This window comes from Mytilus californianus, unplaced genomic scaffold (genome assembly GCF_021869535.1).
Source record: "Mytilus californianus isolate M0D057914Y unplaced genomic scaffold, xbMytCali1.0.p SCAF_9, whole genome shotgun sequence".
Taxonomy (NCBI): domain Eukaryota; kingdom Metazoa; phylum Mollusca; class Bivalvia; order Mytilida; family Mytilidae; genus Mytilus; species Mytilus californianus.
Window position 1 is genome coordinate 84,749,140 of NW_026262745.1, and position 27,487 is coordinate 84,776,626.

Sequence of the window (27,487 nt, forward strand, 5' to 3'; positions counted from 1 at the left end):
AATGGCAACCGAATTTAAATTCTTCAGTTATTTAGTTATTAAACATGTTAAACTTAAAGTTACAATTTCATTTTGATTAATTGAAAAAGACTTGACCCCCCCCCCCAAAAAAAAAAAAAAACAAAAAACAAAAAACCACACACACACACACAAAACACAAAAAAACAAAAAAACACAATATGACATAACAACTGTACAACATGAACATATTTCAAAAATTGAAGAAAAAAGTTATAAAATCGAAGCTAACAAAACATGAATTTTGTTATTTTGAAGAATCTAGCAAAATAACTTGCAAGGGTGTTTAAAATCTATGTATACTCCAAAAAGATTCAAAAAACTCATCTTGGCCCTGGTACATCCATAAGCATGAAAATCTCATGGCTGGTCACATATAATAAACAAAAAAAGTTATCGTTATTACATGTGGTTGTTGTACACCTTGAGATACCCCCTAAACAAAAGGTTACCGCCATTTTGTCAACTTTACCGTAATGGTGTCTTTCACAATCCGATTTGATTCGTAGTTTATCTTTGAGTTTAAATTCTAGAACACGAGCCGCTTGAAGGAACATAATTCCAAGCTCGTTCAAAATGGCAAAAAGAGTTGCAATTGTAAGTAATCATGATAACTGAGACTGCTATAGCAGATAGTAGTCTTAGGTGATACTGTACTTCGTCTTCTCTGTATAAGCTTCCTATGGAACACCTCTAATAACAGAAATTAAAGTCTTTGAATTGGCGTCATATATATATATAAAAGAAAGGAATTGTTTTGTCATCTGTTTCTTCTTCTTTCTTCTTTTAGGTCAACAAGGCTTCAATACTGAAGAATACATGTTGTTTCATTCCTCAGTTCAAAGACATTTTGTAAATTATAAACATTATACGTGTTGGTAATTGCATTCTTCCAATACAGGGTTATCTCAACTTTTAGGCTCAATTAGCAATTTTTATACACCACACTATTTACTCTGAGTGCAAACAAACATGTGCATCTTGAAAATTTGCCAGTCAGAAAACAGTGCTTTACGATTCTTTGTGTAATTCTGTCATTTCAAAAAATTTCTTGTTTATATAAGTGTGGGGGATAAACTTTCTTGTTTTTAAAAAAGGACACTTTACAGATGAAAAAATAGTAATTTCTGTGTCATAATAAGAAAAAAATATGAAGCAGATCTTTGTTTGTCATGATCATGATGATCAGGGATGGGGTAATTGAAAATGTAATTGTATTTTGGGTGATGCATTACAATTGTGCATGTTATTGAAAGTAATGAGTATGGTAATTGAGCATTATTTAAATTACATGTAAAAAGCATGTACATGTATGTTTGGTCAGGAAAATGTGTGAACTCGGTTGAATAATCTTGTCACTATACAAATCCTTGCCAACATGTACATGATGTACATGTAGAAATATGCACGAATGTATCAATATTTAAAATTTTACACTATGTTGTTTCTCAAACTTAAAGACTTGGAGTGGAAATGAACTTTTTACTTCCTTGCCTCACATTTGAAATTATTTACCTACCTGAATACTGTCAATAGAAAAGCTTAAAGATTAAAGATGCAAAATTTGTAAGATTTTTATTCTTACATGTATATCATGTATATATTTTCAAAGTTTGAATAATCTCCCCTTAATCCTCTTTAAAAATTTACTTATAAAAGTAATTTCTTTTTACAACCCCTTATATTCTTAACTTTTGGACTAACAACATATTTAAACAAAATTTTTCTGGTTTGCTGATTATTTATTAATCAGAGATCAACTTTTGATCTCAAAAACTAAAAAAAAGAACTCTATTGCACACAGTTAACGTTGTTACATTTAAGTAACTGCACAAGGCCTTCATGAACTGCTGTAAATGGGCAGTATTTTGAAGATAAAAGACAAGGGATATTTTCATTTTCTATGAAATTATACTTTTATATACATGATATATAGTAAAGATAACTGTTAATGAACATTAAAACACTCTATAGAGCAAAGAAGTCAAGAGAGATTCAAGAAAATAAGACATGTTTACTTATATAAATAAAGAACATTTGAATTTCAAAGGGATATATTACTCTACCCCCAATATAATTTATAATAAAAATAAACACCTGTATAAGTATAACCCCTGACTGACAGATATAACAAGGAAGATTTTCTTGAATGGTCATTGTATTAAATTCATAATTTTTATTTTAAATTGGGACGCAAGGTGAAAAACAAATGAATGAAATATTGAGTTCTTGAAAATATTATTTAAGGCTTTGTCACTTTTAACATTCAATGGTAGAAAGTGCCTAGGTTATAAACAAATTGAAAACAGTTTTCCTTTTCCCTTAAAATTAAGAAACTGACTATAGAAGCTCTGAGGGGCCTGATGGGTTATTTTCGTTCTTCGTGATCGGCGCATTTTCGCTATCGTGATCCGTTTTCTACAGATTTTTTTTTTTTATATTTTCGTGATCCGTGATCATGGAAATTTATTTTCTGTGAATCGTGATTGACAAAAAAATCAACTCGTGAATCGTGATGAGACCCCCCATCAGGCCCCTCAACTCTTTGTCCAGCAATTTTTATTATTGCTATTCTTATATTATGTATATAAATACTGTAAATCAACTTATTATTGCAATACTTTATTTTGTGTTAAGTCCTTTCTATTCCACTTCACGGTGATTTATTTTCGTGATGTTCTAATTTTATTGATGTCTTTACACAGGAGAACATCCAAGTTTGATGTATCTGTGACGATTTATATTCGTGTTATTTCGCGAAAAACAAATTGCTTGCCAAAAATTGTTGGTTTATAGTATTATTATGATATTTCAAATGATAGCAAGAATGACATTCACTATCTCAGTATCATAGTACGTACATGTAGCTTATTTACTTCTGTGGTGTACATTTTTGTAATAAGTGAAATAATGAAAAATCTTCATATAATGACAAAAAAACCACAATTTTAATGCTAAATTTAAATAGTCAATTTTTTACTGAAAAAATAAATAAGGATATAATGGTACTCAATAAGAACATTGTTCTTCAAATCACAATAGAAAAATTCTGCTTGGTTCGACCTCTTAACCATGCATATCATCAGTTGAAGCAATTTCACCGTAATAAATCATATAAGTCTTATTTCCAGACTGCCAAAGATGCTACATACAGTGCTATAAAAATTTGATTAAACAAACCTGTGAAGCCAGTTTTACATGATTTCTCTATTTTGCTCCTGAACAATCATGAAATATTTGCCACTTGACGTTAAGGAACCAACCATCAATCAATCTATATTGCTCTTTTAACAATAACTTTACTTTCTCATTTCTTAACTGACTTTCATCAGAAAAACATCAATCAAATCAACATTTTCTGTCTAAAGTGTTGCACTGCCTCCAAACATTTTCATATTTTGACCCAAAACCAGTAATGAGCACAGACACTTTTCTCAGATTTTTTTTTATATATACTGTAAAAGAGGGACGAAAGATACCAGAGGAACAGTCAAACTCATAGATCGAGAACAAACTGACAAAACTGAACACCATGGCCAAAAATAAAAAGACAAACAGACAAATAATAGTACAGATGACACAACATAGAAAACTAAAGACTTAGCAACACGAACCCCACCAAAAACTGGGTGTGATCTCAGGTGCTCCGGAAGGGTAAGTAATATAACATGTTATATTATAAGTTCTATATAAAAAAAAAATCGGAGACAAGTGCCTGTGGTAATGAGGGTGTTGATTGGGATTTATAAAATAGAGAAAAATGGACATAAATAAAAAGAATACAGAATAATGAGGTGCTAAAATATAAAGAAAAGAGAATAATGGGCAAAAAGTATAAGAATAGAGAATAACAAGCAAAAAGTTTAAAGAAATATAAATCAATTGTTTTAAAAACAATTGTTAAACGGTCTTTCCCCTCCGAAACATGATTAATTGGTTTTTTGCTTGGTTGGTTGGTTGGTTGGTCGGTCGATTGATTGATTGATTGATTGATTGATTGATTGATTTCATGGCACTTTCTCTGTGCGACGCAGCTAACTTAAATAACGCCTATATTCTGACCGAACGTGACTGCGTACTTAGACATCCTGCACAGCCAAACGGACGCCTGAGATGTCCTCATAAAAATTGATCCTAGCATCATTCGTTTATAAATTTTCTCTAGTTTCTATGTTACCTCGGACTTCCATTTTTCATCTATTTGTTGTGTATGCATTATGATTGAATTTGTAGGAAAACTGAGTAAATTTTATCTTGGAAGTTTTATTTTCCTCATTTGGATATGCAATGTTTTATTCTAAATTTAGGTCTGCGCGCGAGATGGTGTTGTGAAGTCACGTGACCCTCGAATATATATGTCTGGAGTTATTAATATTAATATATTAATTTCTTTTCAGGGGAGACCGTTGAACAGAGCACATGTGTATTGATCAAAGAAACACGATAACTATTGTTTTTATTTTGTACAGGTCATTGATGTCGGATCATGCATACATATTACGTACACATGTTCACGGGAGCACAGATTTGTATTTTAATGCATGTTTAGAAATTTGAGTGTAGGACTTCAGTAATACATTGATTTTAATTTCGCAATCAAGCGGACCGCACGTGCCTCATCGATTAATTTCAGAAAATACATGAATTGGAGCAGATTTTTGCAGGGATGGATTTCTATTTCAGAAAGAAATTTGTACATAAGAAGGATTAGCATTTTACAGTATAATGTACGGGACTAAAAGCGATCTTCTTTTCTTTGAAATGGGATAACTTAAAAAAAAAATCAGTTGAAAAAAAGGGGGGGGGAGTGTAGTGGTAGACTGTGGTTCATTATTGAGATAAGAAACATTTACAACATGATAGCTGCAAAGTTTGAAGTTTTGATAAGTAATTTGTTGATTCGACCATAACAGGGACATTGACCCTGCAATAAAATGACGCGTGCCATTTCAACAAAAAATTTCTAGTAAACACGTGTCGCGACAAACTTTTTGGTTAAATTGTTTTGTTGATATCTATAATTCTTTCTAGGAAGAAGCGATATGAACCTAATGTAAAAAACCACAACATGACCTTGACCTTTGACCTTGACCTAGTTTTCTATTCTTTAGGACCAAGGACCTCAAATCAACAGACCCTAGGTCTCTATCACTTATGGTTTACCAGTTACAACTGCATATCACTTATTTCAAATGCATTAGGGGAAATAACTCTCATATGGAGTCTTCGTATCGCTTCCGTCAAAATTGGACAACAAATCCTGAGGATATAGCGAGCCATTTGGTAAAATAAATTTGTCGCTTTCTTTTACGGTTACAGAGGAGATGCAGTCACAAGGAAAACAGTGTTCAGGGAAATAACTCCTACAAAGAAAATTGTTCGGCTTAGAATGGGTGAAAATAAAAAGCGCATAAACTGTATGATACTATATAAGAAATATCTAAGCGACGTCTTGCGAAACAAAAATTTTACGCGAGAACAAAATTAGGCGGAAGAAAAAATAATAATAATTAAAAACCAATTGTTCAAAGAACAATTGAAGGTCTTTCCACATCAATTTTCTAAATAATTGATAGGAAGCTACTTCTGGTTTACTCAAAGTTATTAATAGCGTCAAAGTATAGATTTCTTCATACTGATTCAATAAATAAATGGTTTCTATATACTTTTGCCTGTAATAAGGAAGAAAATATGCTACTTCCGGTTTATAAAATGTCACTTCCAGTCTACTGGAAGTGTTTTACGACCTTGACTGGATATACATCCCTCGCACAGTCGGCTCGGTGCCCGAAGGCGTTTGGTGAGCGTTTAAATAATTTTGTGCCATTGGTCAGGAACAGGTGGAGGACGCCATTTTGGTAGCCCGCCATCTTGGTTTTGTGAGTTGTTTTGGTTTTTCTTTTGTTGACTATTTTGATGTTATGTCTTCACAACGGCTGCTTTCAGGGCCAGATTGGTCAGCTTGGCAGCCCGCTAACCTCGATAATGGAGTACTGGTAGATGAGTCTCGGACGTAGTATTAACGATGACAGGAAGCATTATCAGGACCAAAGTCGTGAGACAGTGAAAAGGTGGTCCATCATCTAACACCTAGGATACAGCCCTCGGACGTCACTCGGCATACCATTCCCCAATCCATAATGGGTTTTGGAGTGTATGTTGACACGGGAATTAGCCCTACGCCGATTAAAGCCTAACGTAGTCTGTACAGCGTTGGATTGGTTTCTGTCATCGAAAGTAGTAAGTCGTTGATCCATCTAACAGTAAACCCTCATCGAAGATAGCGGGTAAAGGAGAGCTGACCCAGCACGTCCGTTCAGTTGTAATGACTGAGACGTGACTGATGTTTGAATGAGATTTCCGGTCTCAAATGATAGGTTAACCTATTATCATTCAAAAAATATATGGTTTCTAGGTACTTTTCCATGAAAAAAGTGCAAAAAATACTACTTCCGGTTCACTCAAGGTCACTTCCGGTTACTTTTTTCAAGGTCATATGTCAACCAACAGTTTGCAAAAGACCCTATGGCTTTATCATGTACCAAGTTGGAGTAATAATCAATTAACCTTAAATTGAATCATTTCAGGGACAATAACTCCTTTAAGATATCATTGGATTGTTTCAGACCAAATGTATCATATCTTAATCACAATTAAGCAAACATTTTGCACTAGTTCTTTAATTTGTAATTTTAAAAGTGACAGAGGAGATCAAATAACAAGGAAAAGTCAAAATTTAGAATATGACCTTGACATATGACCTTGGCCTCAATTTCATTTAAATGAACCAAGGAACTCAAATCAATATACCTTAGGTCTCTATCACTTACCATTCATGCTATACATTTATATATCCCTTATGTCAAATACAGAAGGGAAAATAACTCTCATATGGAGTTTACGTATTGCTTCGGTCAAAATTGGACAAAACATCCTGAGGATATAATGAGCAATTTGGTAAAATAAATTTGTTGCTTTCTTTTATGGTTACGGAGGAGATGCACACACAAGGAAAACAGTGTTCGGGGAGATAACTCCTACAAAGAAAAGTATTCGGTTAAGCAGGGTCAATTTCAAAGGCGCATAAACTGTTCGATATCATATACGAAACATCTAAGCCACATCTTGCGAAACAAAAATTTATCGCAAGAACAAAATTTGGCGGAAGAAAAAAAAAATTAAAAACCAATTGTTCAAAGAACAATTGAAGGTATTATCACATCAATTCTCTAAATAATTGATGAGAAGCTAATTCTGGTTTACTCAAAGCTACTATTGGCGTCCAATCATAGGTTTCTTCATACTGATTCAATAAACATATGGTTTCTTTAGACTTTTGCTTGAAATAAGAGAGATGATTGTCAACTTCCGGTTTAGACAATGTCACTTCCGGTCTCATATGATAGCTTTATTTACACTGATTCCAAAAATATATGGTTTATATATACTTTTGCCTGTAAAAAGGGAGATAATTGGCTACTTCCGGTTTAGAAAATGTCACTTCCGGTCTCATATGATAGATTTATTTACACTGATTCCAAAAATATATGGTTTATATATACTTTTGCCTGTAAAAAGGGAGATAATTGGCTACTTCCGGCTTAGAAAATGTCACTTTCGGTCTCATATGATAGCTTTATTTACACTGATTCAAAAAATATATGGTTTTTATATACTTATGCCGGTAATAAGGGGAGATAATATGCTACTTCTGGTTTATAAAATATCACTTCCAGTCTCAAATGATAGATTAATGTATGACCATTCAAAAAATATATGGTTTCTATGTACTTTTACATGAAATAAGTGCAAAAATGACTACTTCCGGTTCACTCAAGGTCACTTCCGGTTGACATTTTCAAGGTCATATGTCACCCAACATTTTGCAAAAGATCTTATGGCTTTATCATGTACCAAGTTGGAGTAATAATCAATTAACCTTAAATTGAATCATTTCAGGGACAATAACTCATATAAGATATCATTGGATTATTTCAGACCAAATGTATCATATCTTAATCACAATTAAGCAAAAATTTTGCACTAGTTCTTTAATTTGTAATTTTAAAAGTGACAGAGGAGATCAAATAACAAGGAAAAGTTAAAATTTAGAATATGACCTTGACCTTTGACCTTGGCCTCAATTTCATTTTAATGAACCAAGGAACTCAAATCAATATACCTTTGGTCTCTTATCACTTACCATTCATGCTATACATTTATATATCCCTTATGTCAAATACAGAAGGGGAAATAACTCTCATATGGAGTTTACGTATCGCTTCGGTCAAAATTGGACAAAACATCCTGAGGATATAACGAGCAATTTGGTAAAATAAATTTGTTGCTTTCTTTTACGGTTACGGAGGAGATGCGTGCACAAGGAAAACAGTGTTCGGGGAGATAACTCCTACAAAGAAAATTATTTGGTTTCGCAGGGTAAATTTCAAAGGCGCATATACTGTTTGATATCATATACCAAATATCTAAGCGACATATTGCGAAACAAATATTTATCGCAAGAACAAAATTAGGCGGAAGAAAAAAAAAAAAAAATAATCAGAAGAAAACCAATAGGTCTTTCCACAGAAAAGTGGAGAGACCTAATAATCAAAAGAAAACCAATAGGTCTTTCCACAGAAAAGTGGAAAGACCTAATAATAATAATCAGAACAAATACAATAGGTCTTTCCACAGAAAAGTGGAAAGACCTAATAAAGAATGATGGGCAAAAAAGTATTAAGAAAAGAGAAAAACAAGCAAAATGTTTAAAGAATAAAGAATGATGGGCAAAAAGTATTAAGAATAGAGAATAACAAGCAAAAAGTTTAAAGAATAAAGAATGATGGGCAAAAAGTTTAAAGAATAGAGAAAAATGACCTAAAAAATAAAAAAAATACAGACCCTCGTTAATGTAGATAAATTATCAGCATTTTTCTAATTCAAGATATCATTAAAGGACAGAATTGATCATGATAATTAACAATACATTAGGTTAAATTTGATTGATTGATTGTTGGTGTTTCAATACCACTTTTAGGCGCCACATTTGGTCTATTTTGTGGCGGTCAGTTTTTATAGATGGAGGAAGCCGGAGTGCCTTGGTGAAAACCACGACCTTAGATAGGAAAACTGACAATCCTAGTCAATTAAGATTGCAGTTGAGTGCACCCGCAAGAGCAGGGGTTCGAACTCACAACCTCAGTGTTGACTGGCTAGTGATTATAGTAGTAGAACTACTTAGACCACTTGCCACCGAGGCCAAGGGTTAAATATGTACATGACATCCAGTTAAGAATGATTGATATGAATAAGTGGCATATTGATTCTGTAAAAAAATATTTACACATGTATATTTTATATCCATCTGAAATGTATGGAAAGGGAGTCAACTATAACCAACTCAATATCAATCCCTCTAGGAATTACTACAAAATGTCATATCTCCGGATAAATTAGACACTAGTTCTTTTGAGACAGAGCTTAAAGATGGAAAAGCAGACCAAATTTATCCACCATATACATTGTATATATGGAAGGGGAGACAACTCTTAATCATCTCGATATAAACCCTTAGGATTTGGTACAGTTGTTCATTGTCTACATGTACTTTTATAGTTTGTACATCTTTTAGTTAACAGTTATGCTACATATTTCTATACAACTCATAATTTAGATGAACTGAAAACTTAATGGTAAAATAATTAAACAAATATTTACATCACTTATACAGGTGACTGGAGCCAACAAAGGAATAGGTTATGCTGTAGTTCAGGCCTTATGTAAACAGTTTGATGGTGATGTTCTCCTTACAGGTAAGAAAGCTAAGCATGAATAAATTTGAATCAATGAATAAATTATGAATAATGAATAAATTATAAATAATGAATAAATGATTTACACAAAATTGTTCATTTCTTGAAATTTATGAGGCTGTTTGAAAAATTAAAACAGGCAACACCAAGTTGATAAATTTGTATTATTTGGACTGACTTGCATGTTTTTTTTTTCAGACAGAAGAATTCTTTGACCTGTTTGCATGCACGTAGCTGTGTTTACGCCAAAACGCCCGGGCGTGCACCTAAATTTTGGGAAAAACATATCCATCTACTGTATATAGATTAAATAGATAATATATTAAAAGAACTTGTTGAAAGCAAACATTAAGCCTTGTAATTCTTTCTTTAATTACATGTCATTGAAGATAAAATAGACGCAAATAACTTTTTTAATCAAATTGTATCAGATTATACATTGGTTCATTTTCTGTCAAAGTCTGAATCCACTGTGAATTCTACTCATTTTCCTATTCCTTAAAAGCAATCAATTATAGATCTGCTGATATATGATATGTGGTTTGCAGTTTTGTCGACGCTAAAGTGGATGTAAGCAATTATAGGCAACTGTACGGCCTTCAACAATGAGAAAAAATCATACCATATAGTCCGCTATAAAATGCCCCACAATAAAAATATGAAACAGTTCAATTCAAATAAAGTTTGTTTCCTGGTGTGTTATAGTTGTACCCATTGGTGTCCTTAGGCAGTTTTCTGCTCTTTGGTCGGGTTGTTGCCTCTTTGACACATTCTCAGTTTCCACTCTCTATTCTGATGTGACATATCAATTACTTTGTCGAATTTTATGAAACTTTGGCATAAGCATTTTTTTAATGATAAAAGGGTCATTTCTGAGGAGAATTTTTTAAAGCATATTTTTTTTTTTCATTTTTCAGTATTTAACTGACAGACGGACTTACCTTTTTTGCACTTAACAGTCCTTTTTTTAGAAAATAAATTTGTAAACTTTATAAATTGTTATCAAACTTGGGCAGAAGCTAATCTTCAAGATTAAGGAAAAGCATCTCAAGAAAACATTGACTTGTTTAATCATGTATTTGATTGGTAAATGGATTCAATTATTACATGTACAGTTAATATAACACTTGTAGACTGACAGCAGCAGTTCCAAAGGGAGACAGAGGGTTCCGAGGAACCCTTAACAAATATTCAAATTACACCTCCTGACCATCTATAAAAAAAATGATTATATTTCATCAGTCAGGGATATAACTCTATAGGGTTATTACAGAAAATAACTTGCATGTGTTATTACAGATACTTTCATGAGTTGTCTACTCTTTAATCCTTAAATTTTCTAAATCTGTAATAACATATGTTTGTTATTTGTAAAATAAATCATAAATATTTTGATTTTTAGTAGGCTCTAGGGAACTCTTGAAACTTTGCGCAGAAACTAAATGCATAGCCTTGATAACTAATTTTTGAATTAAATTAATACATTTTTCATTAACCATGGTAAATCAATGAGACGAGGCTTTTAAGGGATAAACTTAGCTGTAATAACAAGGCTTAGTTATTAAAGGCATTTAACTTATTATATAAGACACTTGGGAATTACTGGGAAGCTTGCGCAGAACCTCATTACATGCTCTGATCATTATTTCTTACAATAAATTAAAATACATTGTAATTAAGCATGATGAATGTCTGAGCAAATGCTTAGGAGTGATGTAGAGGAGCTGTAATAACACCCGTTAGTTATTATAGGCATATTTTTTCTGTAATAACATAGGTGTACTATGCATGATTGGCAAGCTATGAACTGTTATATCTTTCTATAGTTAAGTATACATAAATACAATAGTAATATCAATAGAACCTGTATACATTTTAACAAAACTAATGATGTATATTACCCCTTTGAAACATGTAACATACATATGTTATCACAGTTCTTTGATTTTTTAGTCCACAATAACAAATGTATGTTATTTTTCTGTAATAACCCTATAGAGTTATATCCTTGACTGTTCATGTGTCCATTAACAAAATTTGCGCATAAAATTGAGAAAAAGCTAGATGAAGTCAAAACTAATTAATAGATTGACAACATTGAAAAGGAAACTTGTTTTTTTTACTTACTTTTTACTTTTGGATTAAGTTGTTGATTGATTTTTAGCTCTACCCCATGTGAGCTTATGCCATCACTTGGCGTCTGTTGCCGTCCATCGTTCTTCGTCGTCGTCGTAAACTATTTCAAAAATCTTCTCCTCTGAAACTACTGGACCAAATACCTTCAAATTTTAATGTTCCTTTGGGTATCTAGTTTAGAAATTGTATCCGAAGCTTTGATCCATCGACAAACATGGCCGCCATGGCTAAAAATAGAACCTAGGGGTCAAATGCAGTTTTTGGCTTATATCTCAAAAACTAAAGCTTTAAGAGCAAATCTGACAGGGGTAAAATTGTTCAATTGGTCAAGATCTATCAGCCATGAAATTTTCAGACGAATCGAACAACCCATTGTTGGGTTGATGCCACTAAATTGGTAGTTTTAAGGAAATTTTGCAGTTTTTTGTTATTATCTTGAATATTATTAAAGATAGATATAAACTGTAAACAGCAATAATGTTCAGCAAAGTAAGATCTACAAAAAAGTTAATATGACCAAAATTGTAAACTGACCCCTTAAGGAGTTATTGCCCTTTAAAGACAATTTTACACATTTGTTCATCAAGTTTGCTAACATTTAAAAATCTTCTCCCCTGAAACTATTGTGCCTAATACTTCTTAACTTTAAATGAATGTTCCTTTAGGAATCTAGTTTATGAACTGTATCCGAATTTTTGATTCATTGAAAAACATGGACACCATGGCTAAAAATAGAACATGGGGGTCAAATGCAGTTTTTGGCTTATATCTCAGAAACTAAAGCATTTAGAGCAAATCTGACATGGTATAAAAATGTTCAAAAGGTCAAGATCTATCAGCCTTGAAATTTTCAGACAAACTGAATAACCTATTGTTGGGTTGCTGCCACTAAATTGGTTATTTTAAGTAAATTTTGCAGTTTTTGGTTATTATCTTGAATATCATTGAAGATAAAGATAAACTGTAAACAGCTAAAATGTTCAGCAAAATAAGATCTACAAAAATGTTTAATAACCAAAATTGTCAATTGACCCCTTAAGGAGTTATTGCCCTTTAAGGACAATCTTACACAAGGTGTTTATGTTTTTTAACATTAAAAATCTTCTCAAAAGAATCTAGTATAAATTTTGTATTTTATTTCCTTGTACGTCAGGAAACATAGACACTATGGCTATAATGGAACATATGGGTAGAATGCATTTATTTGCTTTTGAAGAAAATATGACAGATACAATGAACATTTAAATGGCATTTTAAAGCCGCTCATTAATATATATTGAAAAGCAAAAATAATCACTGATGAAAGATTTAAGCAAAAAATATAACAGGTGAGCGATTCAGGCTCTTGAGAGCCTCTTGTTTTACCCCTAATATCCTTTTCATCAAATTTTACAGTAGCTGGTGTTGACATTTTTCTCTAAAACCAATGACCATTCACATTTTGTTGTTCATTTTAAAATACATTTGTACACATGAACATAAACAAATTAGATTTAAAAGTATGTGCTATTGATGAGTTTTAAATGACAGAAATGGTATCTCTTTCTATAATGTGTAAATAGCTTCCGGGACCTCTGCTCCCTAGAAACCACTATCAAGAGATCCTCCGGCTGATCTTGACCCACTGGGGTCCCTCAAACCCTCGCCAAGGTTCGGGCGTACACTTTATAGAAATGACGTAGCTATCCCACTGGTTGGATATAAAACCATATTCCAAGTGCAAAACAATATGCCAATTTTGCTAATATAAGAATGGATGTGGCATGATTGCCAATGAGACAACTCTCCACTAGAGATCAAATGACATAGAAGTTAACAACTATAGATCACTGTAGAACCTTCAAGAATGAGTAAAACTAATACTGCATAGTCAGCCATAAAAGGCCACAAATTAAATGAGGAAAACTAGCTGCCTGATTTATGAACAAAGCAATGAACTAAAAACATATACGGTATACAAACTACAAACGACAAGTTAACAGAAAGTTAATTATTAATTTCTTTTTTAAACTGCTTACAAAAAGATTTATCCCTTTTAAATGCTATGAGAAAAAGAGTCATCTTTAACTTCCAGGATCCTTCTGCATCAATTGGTTCCAAACTTACCCTCTCTGTTTGTAAGAAATGGTCCATTTCCCACATCTTACATACATTACATCATGTACATATGACCTTTATATTTTTAATATGATGTATTCACACTTTTTTGTCACCAGTGCAATGAGTTGAGAGTGATATAAAAGTACTGTCTTGACATTATTCAATGAAGAAAATTGCATTGTTAGCGCTCTGATGTGTACAATTCTTGCCAGAATGTTAAAGGTCTATATCAGCAAAGTTTTTCATGAGTTTGAAAATCAGTGCCAATCAATCATTTTTGAAAGAGTTATGCCTCTTGGAAATATACAATATAATGAAAATTGCCTTATGAGAGCCTTAATGTGTAAAATTCTTGACAGATATTTATGAAATTTATATTATAGGTCAATAACATCAATGTTTTTGACGAGTACACAAATCAGTGCTGATCAATTATTTTTAAAAGAGTTATGCCCCTTGGAAATATTGATTATATGGAATATTGCATTGTTAGCGCTCTCATATGTTCAATTCTGGCCAGAATTTTATGAAACTAAAAAACATAGATTAATATCAGCAATTAATGTCTTTCACACTTTCTAAAATGAAGTTCTCATCAAATTTTTATAATGAGTTATGCCCCTTGGAAATATTAATTAGAAAGGAAATCACATTGCATTTGCTCTGATACCTTCATTTTTCTAAGATATTTATAAAAAAAGAGCCATGGTGTAGTGGTTAGCACATCAGACTACTAACACAAAGGTTCCTGGTTCGATCATCGTTTCGGGGAGAAATTTCAGGAACTGAATTTTCGGCTCTCCCTTGACACCATTTGCAAGTATGGTCTTGAGAAACGATGATAGTCCGTCGGATGGGGACAATAATTGGCTGACCTGTGTTAAGAGACAGCCATATCTCTTGCATGTAAAAGACACCTTTGTAGATTTCGAATAAGAACAGGCTAATGCCGCTACAAGGCAGCACTCGCACCCTCAAAGTGGAAAGGGACTAATATAAGTTGCAATAACTTGTTTCCCAATTTACTATAAACAAATATGTTTAAACTAAAAAGTTTTAAAGAACCTAAAAAATATATGTTATTGCCTTTTGTACCTTGATATATAAAACATGTGCAATGCGGGGGACATTGGAACTCTGTGCTTTTATTCATTGTCTTTTAAACAAATAATTGTAGGACGAAGTGAGGAGAGATGTAAGGCTGCTGTTGCAGAGCTGCAGAAGCAAGGGATGTCACCTAAATATCATCAGATGGACCTTGATGATCAAACTTCCATTAACAAGCTAAGGGACTTTGTTAAAGAACAATATGGTGGAATTGATGTTCTTGTAAACAATGCTGGTATTGCATTCAAGGTAATCTTATGGTAAAATACTTATTACTAGTAGATCAATGATTAATTTTGCCTTGCTGTTATGACATAAACAAAAGAAAAAATAACAGACTAGAAGGATGATATTGAAATGCTGATACAGGTTTCTTATGCAAATTGGAGTGCTTAAATTAGCCATTACATGCAAAATCTGAATCAGCTCTTGCATGCAAAATCTGTATCAACCCTAAAAATACTAAATCTGTATAGGCTCTCACTTGCAAAATCTGTATCAGCCCTCATGTGCAAAATCTATATATGCCATCACATGCAAAATTTTTATCAGCGCTCACATGCAAAATCTATGCCATCACATGTAAAATATGTATCAGACCTCACTTGCAAATCCATATCAGCCACCAAAAGCAAAATCTGCATCAACCCTTGCATGCTAAATCTGTATTAGCTCTAGTTCAAAATTTGTTTAAGCCCTCATGTGCCAAATCTGTATAAGGCTCACATGCAAAATTTGTATCAGCCCTCATGTACAAAATCTATTTCCACCCTCATATGCATATCTGTATCAGCCCTCAAAAGCAAAATGTGCTTCAGCACTGACACACATACTCAATGTAAGACCTCATGTGCAAAATTATTAAATTATACCATGAAATCAATACCCCTGTAGCCCCATTGTTATCTTTTTATATTGCAGGCAGCATCAACAGCACCATTCAGTGAACAAGCAACAGTGTCATGTGCTACAAACTTCTATGGTACTCTGAATGTGTGTAACACACTTTTCCCTCTTCTTAGGCCACATGCTAGGTAAGTCATTCAGTGTCATGTGCTACAAATTTCTATGGTACCCTGAATGTGTGTAACACACTTTTCCCTCTACTGAGGCCTCATGCTAGGTAAGTCATCCAGTGTCACGTGCTACAAATTTCTATGGTACGCTGAATGTGTGTTACACACTTTTCCCTCTAATGAATATCCATTCAAGGTAAGTCATTCAGTGTCATGTGCTACAAATTTCTATGATACTCTGAATATGTGTAACACACTTTTTTCCATCTACTGAGGCCACATGCTAGGTAAGTCACCCAGTGTCATGTGCCACAAACTTCTATGGTACCCTTAATGTGTGTAACACACTTTTCCCTCTTCTTAGGCCACATGCTAGGTAAGTCAGTCAGTGTCATGTGCTACAAATTTCTATGGTACCCTGAATGTGTGTAACACACTTTTCCCTCTACTGAGGCCACATGCTAGGTAAGTCATCCAGTGTCAAGTGCTACAACTTCTACGGTACCCTAAATATGTTGTAGGTAGCTACCATTTGATTTTTATGGGGGGAAGGGGAAGGGGGCTAGGATGTAAAATGTTGTCCTGTTTTTTTTTAATTATAATCTCTGTCCTGCCTTTTAATTTATGTAACTGATTTTGAATATATATAAGACATAATGTATATAACGATTGAAATAACAATAGTTTTTTGGATGACCTACTTTTCTATGATAATTTTTTTTTTCATAGGAGGATTCATGTTGTCCAGACATATCTTATCATTGTAAAGGTTTAGTAGATAATTGTTTATTTTTTTTATCTGTTCTCTTTTTAGCTCACCTGACCTGAAAGGTCAAGTGAGCTTTTCTCATCACTTTGCGTCCGTCGTCCGTCGTCCTGCGTCCGTCGTCCGTCGTCCGTCGTCCGTCGTCCGTAAACTTTTACAAAAATCTTCTCCTCTGAAACTACTGGGTCAAATTTAACCAAACTTGGTCACAATCATCATTGGGGTATCTAGTTTAAAAAATGTGTCCGGTGATCCGGTCAACCAACCAAGATGGCCGCCATGGCTAAAAATAGAACATAGGGGTAAAATGTAGATTTTGGCTTATATCTCTGAAACCAAAGCATTTAGAGCAAATCTGACATGGGGTAAAATTGTTTTTCAGGTCAAGATCTATCTGCTCTGAAATTTTCAGATGAATCTGACAACCTGTTGTTGGGTTGCTGCCCCTGAATCGGTAATTTTAAGGAAATTTTGCCGTTTTTGGTTATTATCTTGAATATTATTATAGATAGAGATAAACTGTGAACAGCAATAATGTTCAGCAGAGTAAGATCTACAATGAAGTCAACTTGACCAAAATGGTCAGTTGACCCCTTAAGGAGTTATTGCCCTTTATAATCAATTTTTAACCATTTTTCGTAAATTTTTGTAATCTTTTACAAAAATCTTCTCCTCTGAAACTACTAAGACAAATTTAACCAAACTTGTCCACAATCATCATTAGGGTATATAGTTTAAAAAATGTGTCCGATGACCCCGCCCACGAACTAAGATGGCCGACATGGCTAAAAAATAGTACATAGGGTAAAATGCAGTTTTTGGCTCATATCTCTGAAACCAAAGCATTTAGAGCAAATCTGACATTGGGTAAAATTGTTTATCAGGTCAAGATCTATCTGCCCTGAAATTTTCAGACCAAACAGGCAAATCGTTGTTTGGTTGCTGCCCCTGAATTGGTAATTTTAATGAAATTTTGTCGTTTTTGGTTATTATCTTGAATATTATTATAGATAGAGATAAACTGTAAACAGCAATAATGTTCAGCAAAGTAAGATCTACAATTAAGTCAACTTGACCAAAATGGTCAGTTGACCCCTTAAGGAATTATTGCCCTTTATAGTCAATTTTTAACCATTTTTCGTAAATTTTTGTAATCTTTTACAAAAATCTTCTCCTCTGAAACTACTAAGACAAATTTAACCAAACTTTTACACAATCATCATTAGGGTATATAGTTTAAAAAATGTGCCCGATGACCCCGCCCGCGAACCAAGATAGCCGACATGGCTAAAAATAGAACATAGGGGTAAAATGTAGATTTTGGCTTATATCTCTGAAACCAAAGCATTTAGAGTAAATCTGACATTGGGTAAAACTGACTATCAGGTCAAGATCTATCTGCCCTGAAATTTTCAGACCAATCAGGCAATACGTTGTTGGGTTGCTGCCCCTGAATTGGTAATTTTAAGAAAATTTTGCAGCTTTTGGTTATTATCTTGAATATTATTATAGATAGAGATAAACTGTAAACAGCAATAATGTACAGCTAAGTAAGATCTACAAATAAGTCGACATGACCAAAATTGTCAATTGACCCCTTAAGGAGTTATTGCCCTTTATAGTCAATTTTTTCATAAATTTTGTAAATTTTTGTAAATTTTTACAAAATATTTTCCACTATAACTACTGGGCCAAGTTCATTATAGATAGAGATAATTGTAAGCAGCAAGAATGTTCAGTAAAGTAAGATCTACAAACACATCACCATCACCAAAACACAATTTTGTCATGAATCCATCTTTGTCCTTTGTTTAATATGCACATATACCAAGGTGAGCGACACAGGCTCTTTAGAGCCTCTAGTTGTATATTGGCGTCGTCGTCGTCGTCCGAAGACACATTGGTTTTCGCACTTTTACTTTAGTTTAAGTGAATGGATCTCTATGAAATTTTACCATAAGGTTCAATACCACAAAAGGAAGGTTGGGATTGATTTTGGGGGTTATGGTACCAACAGTTAAGGAATTAGGGGCCAAAAAGGGGCCAAAAATAAGCATTTTTGTAACTTCCAGGCATAACTTGTGTGTTAGTGTATGGATCTCTCTGACATTGTACCACAAGGTTCCATATCACAAAGGGAATGCTGGGATTGATTTTGGGGGTAATTGCCTCAAAATTTTAGGAATTAGGGGCCAAAAAAAGGGGCAAAAAACAAGCATTTTTCTAGTTTCATGACAATTACTTGTGTGTAAGTGTATGGATCTTTCTGAAATTGTACTACAAGGTTCCATATCACGAAGGGAAAGCTGGAATTGAGTTTGGGGGTAATTGCCCAAAACGTTTAGGAATAAGGGGCCAAAAATAAGCATTTTTCTAGTTTCCAGACAATAACTTGTGTTCAAGTGTGTGGATCTCTCTGAAATTGTACTGCAAGGTATCATACCACAAAGGGAAGGCTAAGATTGATTTTGGGGGTAATTGCCTCAAAATTTTAGGAATTAGGGGCCAAAAAGAGGCAAAAAACAAGCATTTTTCTAGTTTCAGGACAATAACTTGTGCGTAAGTGTATGGATCTTTATGAAAATGTACTAAAAGGTTCCATATCACAAAGGGAAAGCAGGGTTTGAGTTTGAGGGTAATTGCTCTAAACGTTTAGGAATTTGGGGCCAAAAAGGGGCCTAAAAACAAGCATTTTTCTAGTTTCCAGACAATAAATTGTGTATGGATCTCTCTGAAATTGTACTGGAAGGTACCTCACCACAAAGGGAAGGCTGGGATTGAGTTTGGGGGTGATGAATCATAAGGGGATTCAAAAAATTTGGGGGGAGGGATTTTTTTCCCCTTTTTTTCCTTTGTTTTCTTTAAAATTTTCTATTTTAAATTGGTTATTTCTGATTTATATATAAAAGCATGATTTGAATAGGTAAATTAAAATTTTTTAAGTTCTTAGACCACATTCATTCTGTGTCAGAAACCTATGCAGTGTCAAATATTTCATCACAATCCAAATTCAGTGCTGTATCAAGCTTGAATTTGTGTCCATACTTGCCCCAACTGTTCAGGGTTCGACCTCTGGGGTCGTATCAAGCTGCGCCCAGCGGAGCATTTTATTTCAAATTGTGTTATCTGTCATTAGTTTATGGTTTCTATTTAAACCCTTTTGTATACTGTTATTTTAACAGATACTTTACTTTGCGTACAGCCCTTAATAGCCAATTTAGCCGTGATTTTATTTTGTAATTTTCAAATTTGTTTGATGAAGTTATTAATGGAAAGATTCAAGTTTTACATTTTCTTTGCAATACACAAGTTGATATATGTTAGGGAGTCGGTCCTGCCTTTTTTTTTGATTAGTTTATCATGAATTTTTATACATAATTTGTCAACCTGCCTTTTTTTTTGGCCAAGTTGCTCATTTTGCCTTTTTTTTTACTCAAAACTTCTGTCCTGCCTTTTTAGCTCACCGGGGCCCGAAGGGCCCCATGTGAGCTTATGCCATCACTTGGCGTCCGTCTTCGTCCGTCGTCTGTTGTCGTCGTCGTCGTCTGTCGTCATAAACTATTTAAAAAATCTTCTCCTCTGAAACTACTGGGCCAAATACCTTCAAACTTTAACTGAATGTTCCTTAGGGTATCTAGTTTATAAATTGTATCCGAAGCTTTGATCCATCGTCAAACATGGCCGCCATGGCTAAAAATAGAACATAGGGGTCAAATGCAGTTTTTGGCTTATATCTCAAAAACTAAATCTTTTAGAGCAAATCTGACATGGGGTAAGGTTGTTCAATTGGTCAAGATTTATCAGCTCTGAAATTTTCAGACGAATCAAACAACCCATTGTTGGGTTGCTGCCACCGAATTGGTAGTTTTAACAAAATTTTGCAGTTTTTTGTTATTATTTTGAATATTATTATAGATATATGTAAACTGTAAGCAGCAATAATGTTCAGGAAAGTAAGATCTACAAAAAAGTTAATATGACCATTATTGTCAATTGACCCCTTAAGGAGTTATTGCCCTTTAAAGACAATTTTACACAATTTGTTCATCAAGTTTGCTAACATTTAAAAATCTTCTCCTCTGAAACTACTGGGCCAATTACCTTGAAACTTCAACTAAATGTTCCTTAGGGTATCTTGTTTATAAATTGTATCCGAAGTTTTGATCCATCGACAAACATGGCCGCCATGGCTAAAAATAGAACATAGGGGTCAAATGCAGTTTTGGCTTATATCTCAAAAACTAAAGCTTTTAGAGCAAATCTCACATGGGGTAAAATTGTTCAAGCGGTCAAGATCTATCAGATCTGAAATTTTCAGACGAATCGAACAACCCATTGTTGGGTTGCTGCCACCGAATTGGTAGTTTTAACAAAATTTTGCAGTTTTTTGTTATTATTTTGAATATTATTATAGATATATATGAACTGTAAGCAGCAATAATGTTCAGGAAAGTAAGATCTACAAAAAAGTTAAATGACCATAATTGTCAATTGACCCCTTAAGGAGTTATTGCCCTTTAAAGACAATTTTACACAATTTGTTCATCAAGTTTGCCAACATTTAAAAATCATCTTCTCTGAAACTACTGGGCCAATTACCTTCAAACTTTAACTAAATGTTCCTTAGGGTATCTTGTTTATAAATTGTATCCGAAGTTTGTATCCATCGACAAACATGGCCGTCATGGCTAGAAATAGAACATAAGGGTTAAATGCAGTTTTTGGCTTATATCTCAAAAACTAAATTATTTAGAGCAAATGTGACATGGGGTAAAATTGTTTAATTGGTCAAGATCTATCGGCCATGAAATTATCAGACGAATTGAACAACCCATTGTTGGGTTGCTGCCACCGAATTGGTAGTTTTAACAAAATTTTGCAGTTTTTTGTTATTATTTTGAATTTTATTATAGATATATATAAACTGTAAGCAACAAAAAAGTTAATATGACCAAAATTGTCAATTGACCCCTTAAGGAGTTATTGCCCTTTAAAGACAATTTTACACAATTTGTTCATCAAGTTTGCTAACATTTAAAAATCTTCTCCTCTGAAATACAGGTGAGCGATTCAGACTCTTGAGAGCCTCTTGTTTCAAATTTCATCCTAGCCCCATAAAAATCAAATGGTAGCTCCCTTATATTAACGCAAGTGCAAGAGTGTGTGTATGTGTGTGTGATTGTTCTTTTCCCCTCCCTTTTTATTATAATGTTGATATAAATATAATATATATTCACAGTAGTAGAAAAAAAAATGTAGTCAATTATTCAAATTTTTTGCTTTAGATATCAAACCCCTTAACACCATAGTCAGGTGGTGATGTACAGGGATTGTAAAAGCCTGACTAATGAAAAAAAAAAAAAAAAAAAATTGTTTTATCTGTCATTAGTCAATGGTTTCTTTTTAATCCTTTTTGTATACTGTAAACCAACTTATTTTCATGGATACTTTATTCCATGTTTAGCCCTTACTAGACCATTTAGGGGCAATTTAATTTCAGAATTTTAAAATTTGCTTGATGAAGTTAAATAAGGAAAGATTAAAGTTTTCCATATTACATGTATTAGTGATGATTTATATTCGCTAAATTATAATACTTGTAAAAGTCTCAAAAATAAATCTCACATGAAAATAAGTTTGTTTACAGTATTTGAATTTCACAGAAAGACAAATCATTTCTTAGATATAAGAAGATGTGATATAAGTGCCGATGAGACAACTTTACATCCAAGTCACAATTTATAAAAGTAAACAATAATAGGTCAAAGTATTGCCTTCAACAAGAAGCCTTGGGTCACACCTAACAGCAAGCTATAAAGGGCCTAAAAAAATACTTGTGTAAAACCATTCAAACAGGGAAACCAACGGTCTAATCTAAATAAAAAACGAGAAACAAGAAACACTTATGAACCACAACAACAAATGACAACCACTGAACATCAGTTTAGTTTATATTTCAAAGGAAGCGTGAAAATACAGTAAAAAAACCATATATGCTTCAATTTATTGATTTATTTACAGAGTATCCAACGTATCTAGTATGGTATCACAGATGTGTATAGCAAAATGTAGCGATGAAATCAAAGCAAAGTTTAAAGACCCAAAAATAACTATGGACCAGCTGAAAGCTCTTATTCGGCAATTCATTGAGTAAGTACATTAGGAATTTAGACTGCATAGTTTAGAAATGATGTCAATTGATTCAGAATTCAATGTTATATAAATGTCTTTTCGCAAAATTCAATGTTTGAATTTATGCACTGTGTATTCTATCGTGATTTTTTCTTTTTGAGAGGTAATACTTCATTCGTACATAACTATTTTATTTTATTACTTATTTGTAAAGAACTTTTCCAGTGCTGCACAGACTGACAGCCACCTAAAACAAGGATTTGCTTCATCAGCCTATGGAATGTCTAAGGTTGGTGTTACTGTAATGAGCTTCATACAGCAGAGAGAATTGAACTCTGACCCTAGGGAGGATATTGTTGTGAATGCAGTAAGTAAATAATTTTAGCTCACCAGGTCCCAAAGCCTATGTCAGGTTTGAGTTATTTCCTTCACATTGGCTCTATGTCATCAATTTTTAATCTTTGTTAAGACATTTCTCCTCTGAAACTCCTATAGTTCAAGAGGGGCCAAAGATACCAGGGGGACATTCAATCTCATAGATTGAAAATAAACTGACAATGTAATGGCTAAAAAGAAAAAGACAAACAGACAAATAGTAAGTAGTACACAAGACACAACATAGAAAAATGACACCAAAATTAATTACAATCATCCGTATGTTTTTTATGCAAATTTAGTTCCAAATTTCCCTCTGATCAACCAATATGGTTGCCCTTGCTAGAATTAGAAAAAAATTATCGAGAAAACTATCAAAATGACAGTTTATTTCTTTCTATGTGAGAGGTTTAGCGCTATAAAACCAGGTTCAATTCACCATTTTCTACATCTGAAAATGCCTGTACCAAGTCAGGAATATGACAGTTGTTTTTTATTCGTTTGATGTGTTTTATCATTTGATATTGCCATTTGATAGGGACTTTCTGTTTTGAATTTTCCTCAAAGTTCAGTATTTTTGTGATTTTACTCTATATTTCAGAACTGTACAGTTAATAGTCATTAATAAACAAAATAATTTAAGACAAAAAATGTAAGATATTATAGGTTACAAATCTATAAAGACGATAAGATAAATATATTATCACCTTTTATATCTTGTGAATGTAACTTAAGGTATTTCATACAGACAGCAGGATGGACTCAGTGGAGCAGTTACTAATATTAAAAAGAAGATGTGGTATGATTGTCAATGAGACAACTCTACACAAGAGACCAAATGACACAGAAATTAACAACAACAGGTTAAACCTTCAACAATGAGTAAAGTCCATACTGTAAAATCAGCTATACAAGGCCCTGAAATGACAAATGTAAAATATTTCATAGGAGAAAATTAAAGACCTAATTTATGTAAAGAAAAATGAACAAAAAACAAATATGTAACATAGCAACAAACAACAAGCACTGAATTACAGGCACGTTATGTGGGATAGGAACATAAATACAGAATGCAGGGTTAAACATGTTTAAGAAAAAATGGTGGGTTGAACCTGGTTTTGTTGCTAGCCAAACCTCCCGCTTTTATGGCAATGTTAAATATAACATTAAAATGACAAGATTACATGACAGGACTACAATACAAATAAATGGAAGAACATACAGGACAGAGACACATGCAAATAATAGCTATCAAAAGGTACCAGGCTTATAGTTTTTAAATATGCCAGACGTGCGTTTCATCTACATAAGACCCATCAGTGACGCTCAGATCAAAAAAGTTTGAAAGCCAAAACAATTACAAAGTTGAAGAGCATTGAGGACCAAAAGTTCCCAAAAGTTGTGCCAAATATGGCTAAGGTTATATGCCTGGGATAAGATAATCCTTAGTATTTAGAATAATTCATACTTTTGCAAACATTAAATTTATAAAAATGACTATATAATAGATATACATGTTAACACCGAAGTGGTGACTAACTACAGAATAAAAACGAATACGTAAAACAACCAAATTCAGCACATAAAAAAGGCACAGCTGAACAACGTATTATATGTAAAACAATAGAACAAGGTAATCAAATCATTCATTTCTATCTTTAGATATACAATTTATTTTTCATATTTTCAGTGTTGCCCAGGATATGTTGATACTGATATGAGTTCTCATAAAGGAACTAAAACAATAGAACAAGGTAAACTCTCCATCCAAGTCACAATTTATGAAAGTAAACCATTATAGGTCAAGCTACGGTCTTCAACACGGAAGCCTTGGCTCACACCGAACAGCAAGCTATAAAGGGCCCCAAAACCAACGATACAAAACACTTCAGAACTAAAAAGTTACAAAATATCATTTTTGGGGTTTTTAATATCTGTTTATAAATCAGTTTCTTTTCAATTTGATCTTCTACTTGTCTGTATATAAATTCCTGAAACACAAGTTGTGTGTCTATAATTAATGGATGTACCTTACTTAATTAAAAACAAATGGAAACTGCTTCTGCATTCAAAGATGTTTATTAAGGAATTTCTCTGGACCTGAGACAACTGACCATATACGAATTGAGGTTCATAGAGCATTTGGGATTACTACATCAGGACAATGAGGGGGTGACTTGACAAGAAAGGTTTCCTTTTGAAAATGGTGACCATTTTAGTAGGTAAGACTGTACCCGGGTTAATTTGAATTAAAGGTTTCACCTACTTTCTTTCTTAATGTTGTTTTTGTGTCATAGTGGTCATCTTGTTTTCATTGGATTTTTAGCCTCCCTGGCTGGTTTTCTTTTTTTCCAGTACAAAACTTGCTCATCAGCCCCCACTTGTTTTTCATAATATTTGTCATTTTATCATCTGCATCTTTAACAACATTCCCACTATTTATGGTTGAATCCTTGATATTTCTTTAAAAAAAATTACAGTGAAAACATTTCAATTGAAAAGTTTGTATTGAAAAGAGCACTCATTTTCACTATGAACGTTTTAGATGCTTATCACACAAACTAGCCCACACAAGTTTAGTTGTTCTGGCTTAATGTAACTTGTTTCTTCACATATTAACATTTAGTACCCCGTCAACTTCTTTCATGCAAAGTCAAGTTAAATCCTTGTCTTTTTATAAGAGATTTTTTGATGTGAAAACATCTCTCTACAAAATCTAATCAATTCATCTCCTGGTTCTTGTTAAATTTCCAAATGCTTATATCTGAAAAAGAAACACATTTTATAATTTGGTTGATTTTGGAACATTCAAATACGAAACAAAGGATGAATTTTGGTCTTTTTTGTAAGGTTCTTATAACATATCAAATATCAAACAGTTACAGACTTTCCGTAGACATTTTTTCAACCCGAAAAAATTTAACAGATGTATTGATATTCATTTGCAAAAGGTCGATTTCTATCTGACGCAGCTCATATAATTTTCTGTTTCAATATTACAGCTATAACAAATGTCTCTCAGTTTGTCAGAACTATGTTTTTAGAACTATTAACAGAAAGCTCACTAGCAAATTCCCATTATAAAAAAGGGACTTCTCAAACACACCATGCACTGATTTATATACTTAAGTTTGGTTTGATTAATTTGTACAGGTTTTCATGTTCCCCTATTTAATAATATTACATTTGTCTTTTAAAAACAAATTGACAATTTAATGTTTTCGTTTTTTAAAGTAATTATAATGTTATTGCCATTTTGGTTGAGCTGATGATGCTTTCTTTGTTGAACAAACCCCCCCAGTACCTAAAATTAAATATATGAACGAAAAATAGTGATCCTAGGACAGGAGAATGGAAAGAAGATTGAAATAGTTATGATTAGTATGCAAGTTCAAAATACACACAATTATCTCATCACTTCAACCATATACATGTAATATTATCTATATACTTTTTACTTTTTACAGGAGCAGATACACCAGTGTATTTAGCAATGCTTCCACCTGGAACAACTAGCCCAAAAGGAAACTATGTGTCTGACAGAACCATTCAAAACTGGGGATGACTATCTAATAAACTTTGATGGACTATGCTAGCTTAATTAGCTTTCTTGATATAAATTTATTTAAGAAACATTACACATCATAACTATATGTCTTAGTCTTTTTTTAATCTCTGAAATTCCATTTGTCCATAATGTATTTTTTAAGAGATATGAATAAAGGGAGTCATTGGAAGTATATGCAAATGAAAAAATATACACGAACCAGAATAAAAGGAATACTAAAATTATTGGACAGTACAACAGACCAAATCAACAACTTATTCTATGCAACTTTTATACAATTGAGAGTTTTAGCTAGCTATAAATCCAGGTTTAATCTACTTTTTTCTACATACGAAAATCCATGTCCCAAGTCAGAAATAAGATAATTGTTTTCTATTCGTTTGATGTGTTTGACCTTTTGACATAGCTATTTGAAAGTTGACTTAAGAATTGGATTTTCCTTTGGAGTTTGGTA

At 33.1% G+C, this 27,487-nt stretch overlaps 1 protein-coding gene across 1 annotated transcript; it reads left to right on the top strand.

The window, feature by feature from the left end:
* The first annotated feature begins 495 nt into the window (after positions 1-495).
* Positions 496-27,118, top strand: LOC127713926 (carbonyl reductase [NADPH] 1-like). The gene is made up of 8 exons (XM_052219872.1): positions 496-615; positions 9,752-9,833; positions 15,247-15,425; positions 16,098-16,210; positions 22,980-23,108; positions 23,316-23,457; positions 25,156-25,219; positions 26,933-27,118. The coding sequence occupies exons 1-8, from the start codon at positions 595-597 to the stop codon at positions 27,028-27,030; spliced, it is 828 nt and encodes a 275-aa protein (XP_052075832.1). The 5' UTR covers positions 496-594; the 3' UTR covers positions 27,031-27,118.
* Positions 27,119-27,487: the final 369 nt, after the last annotated feature.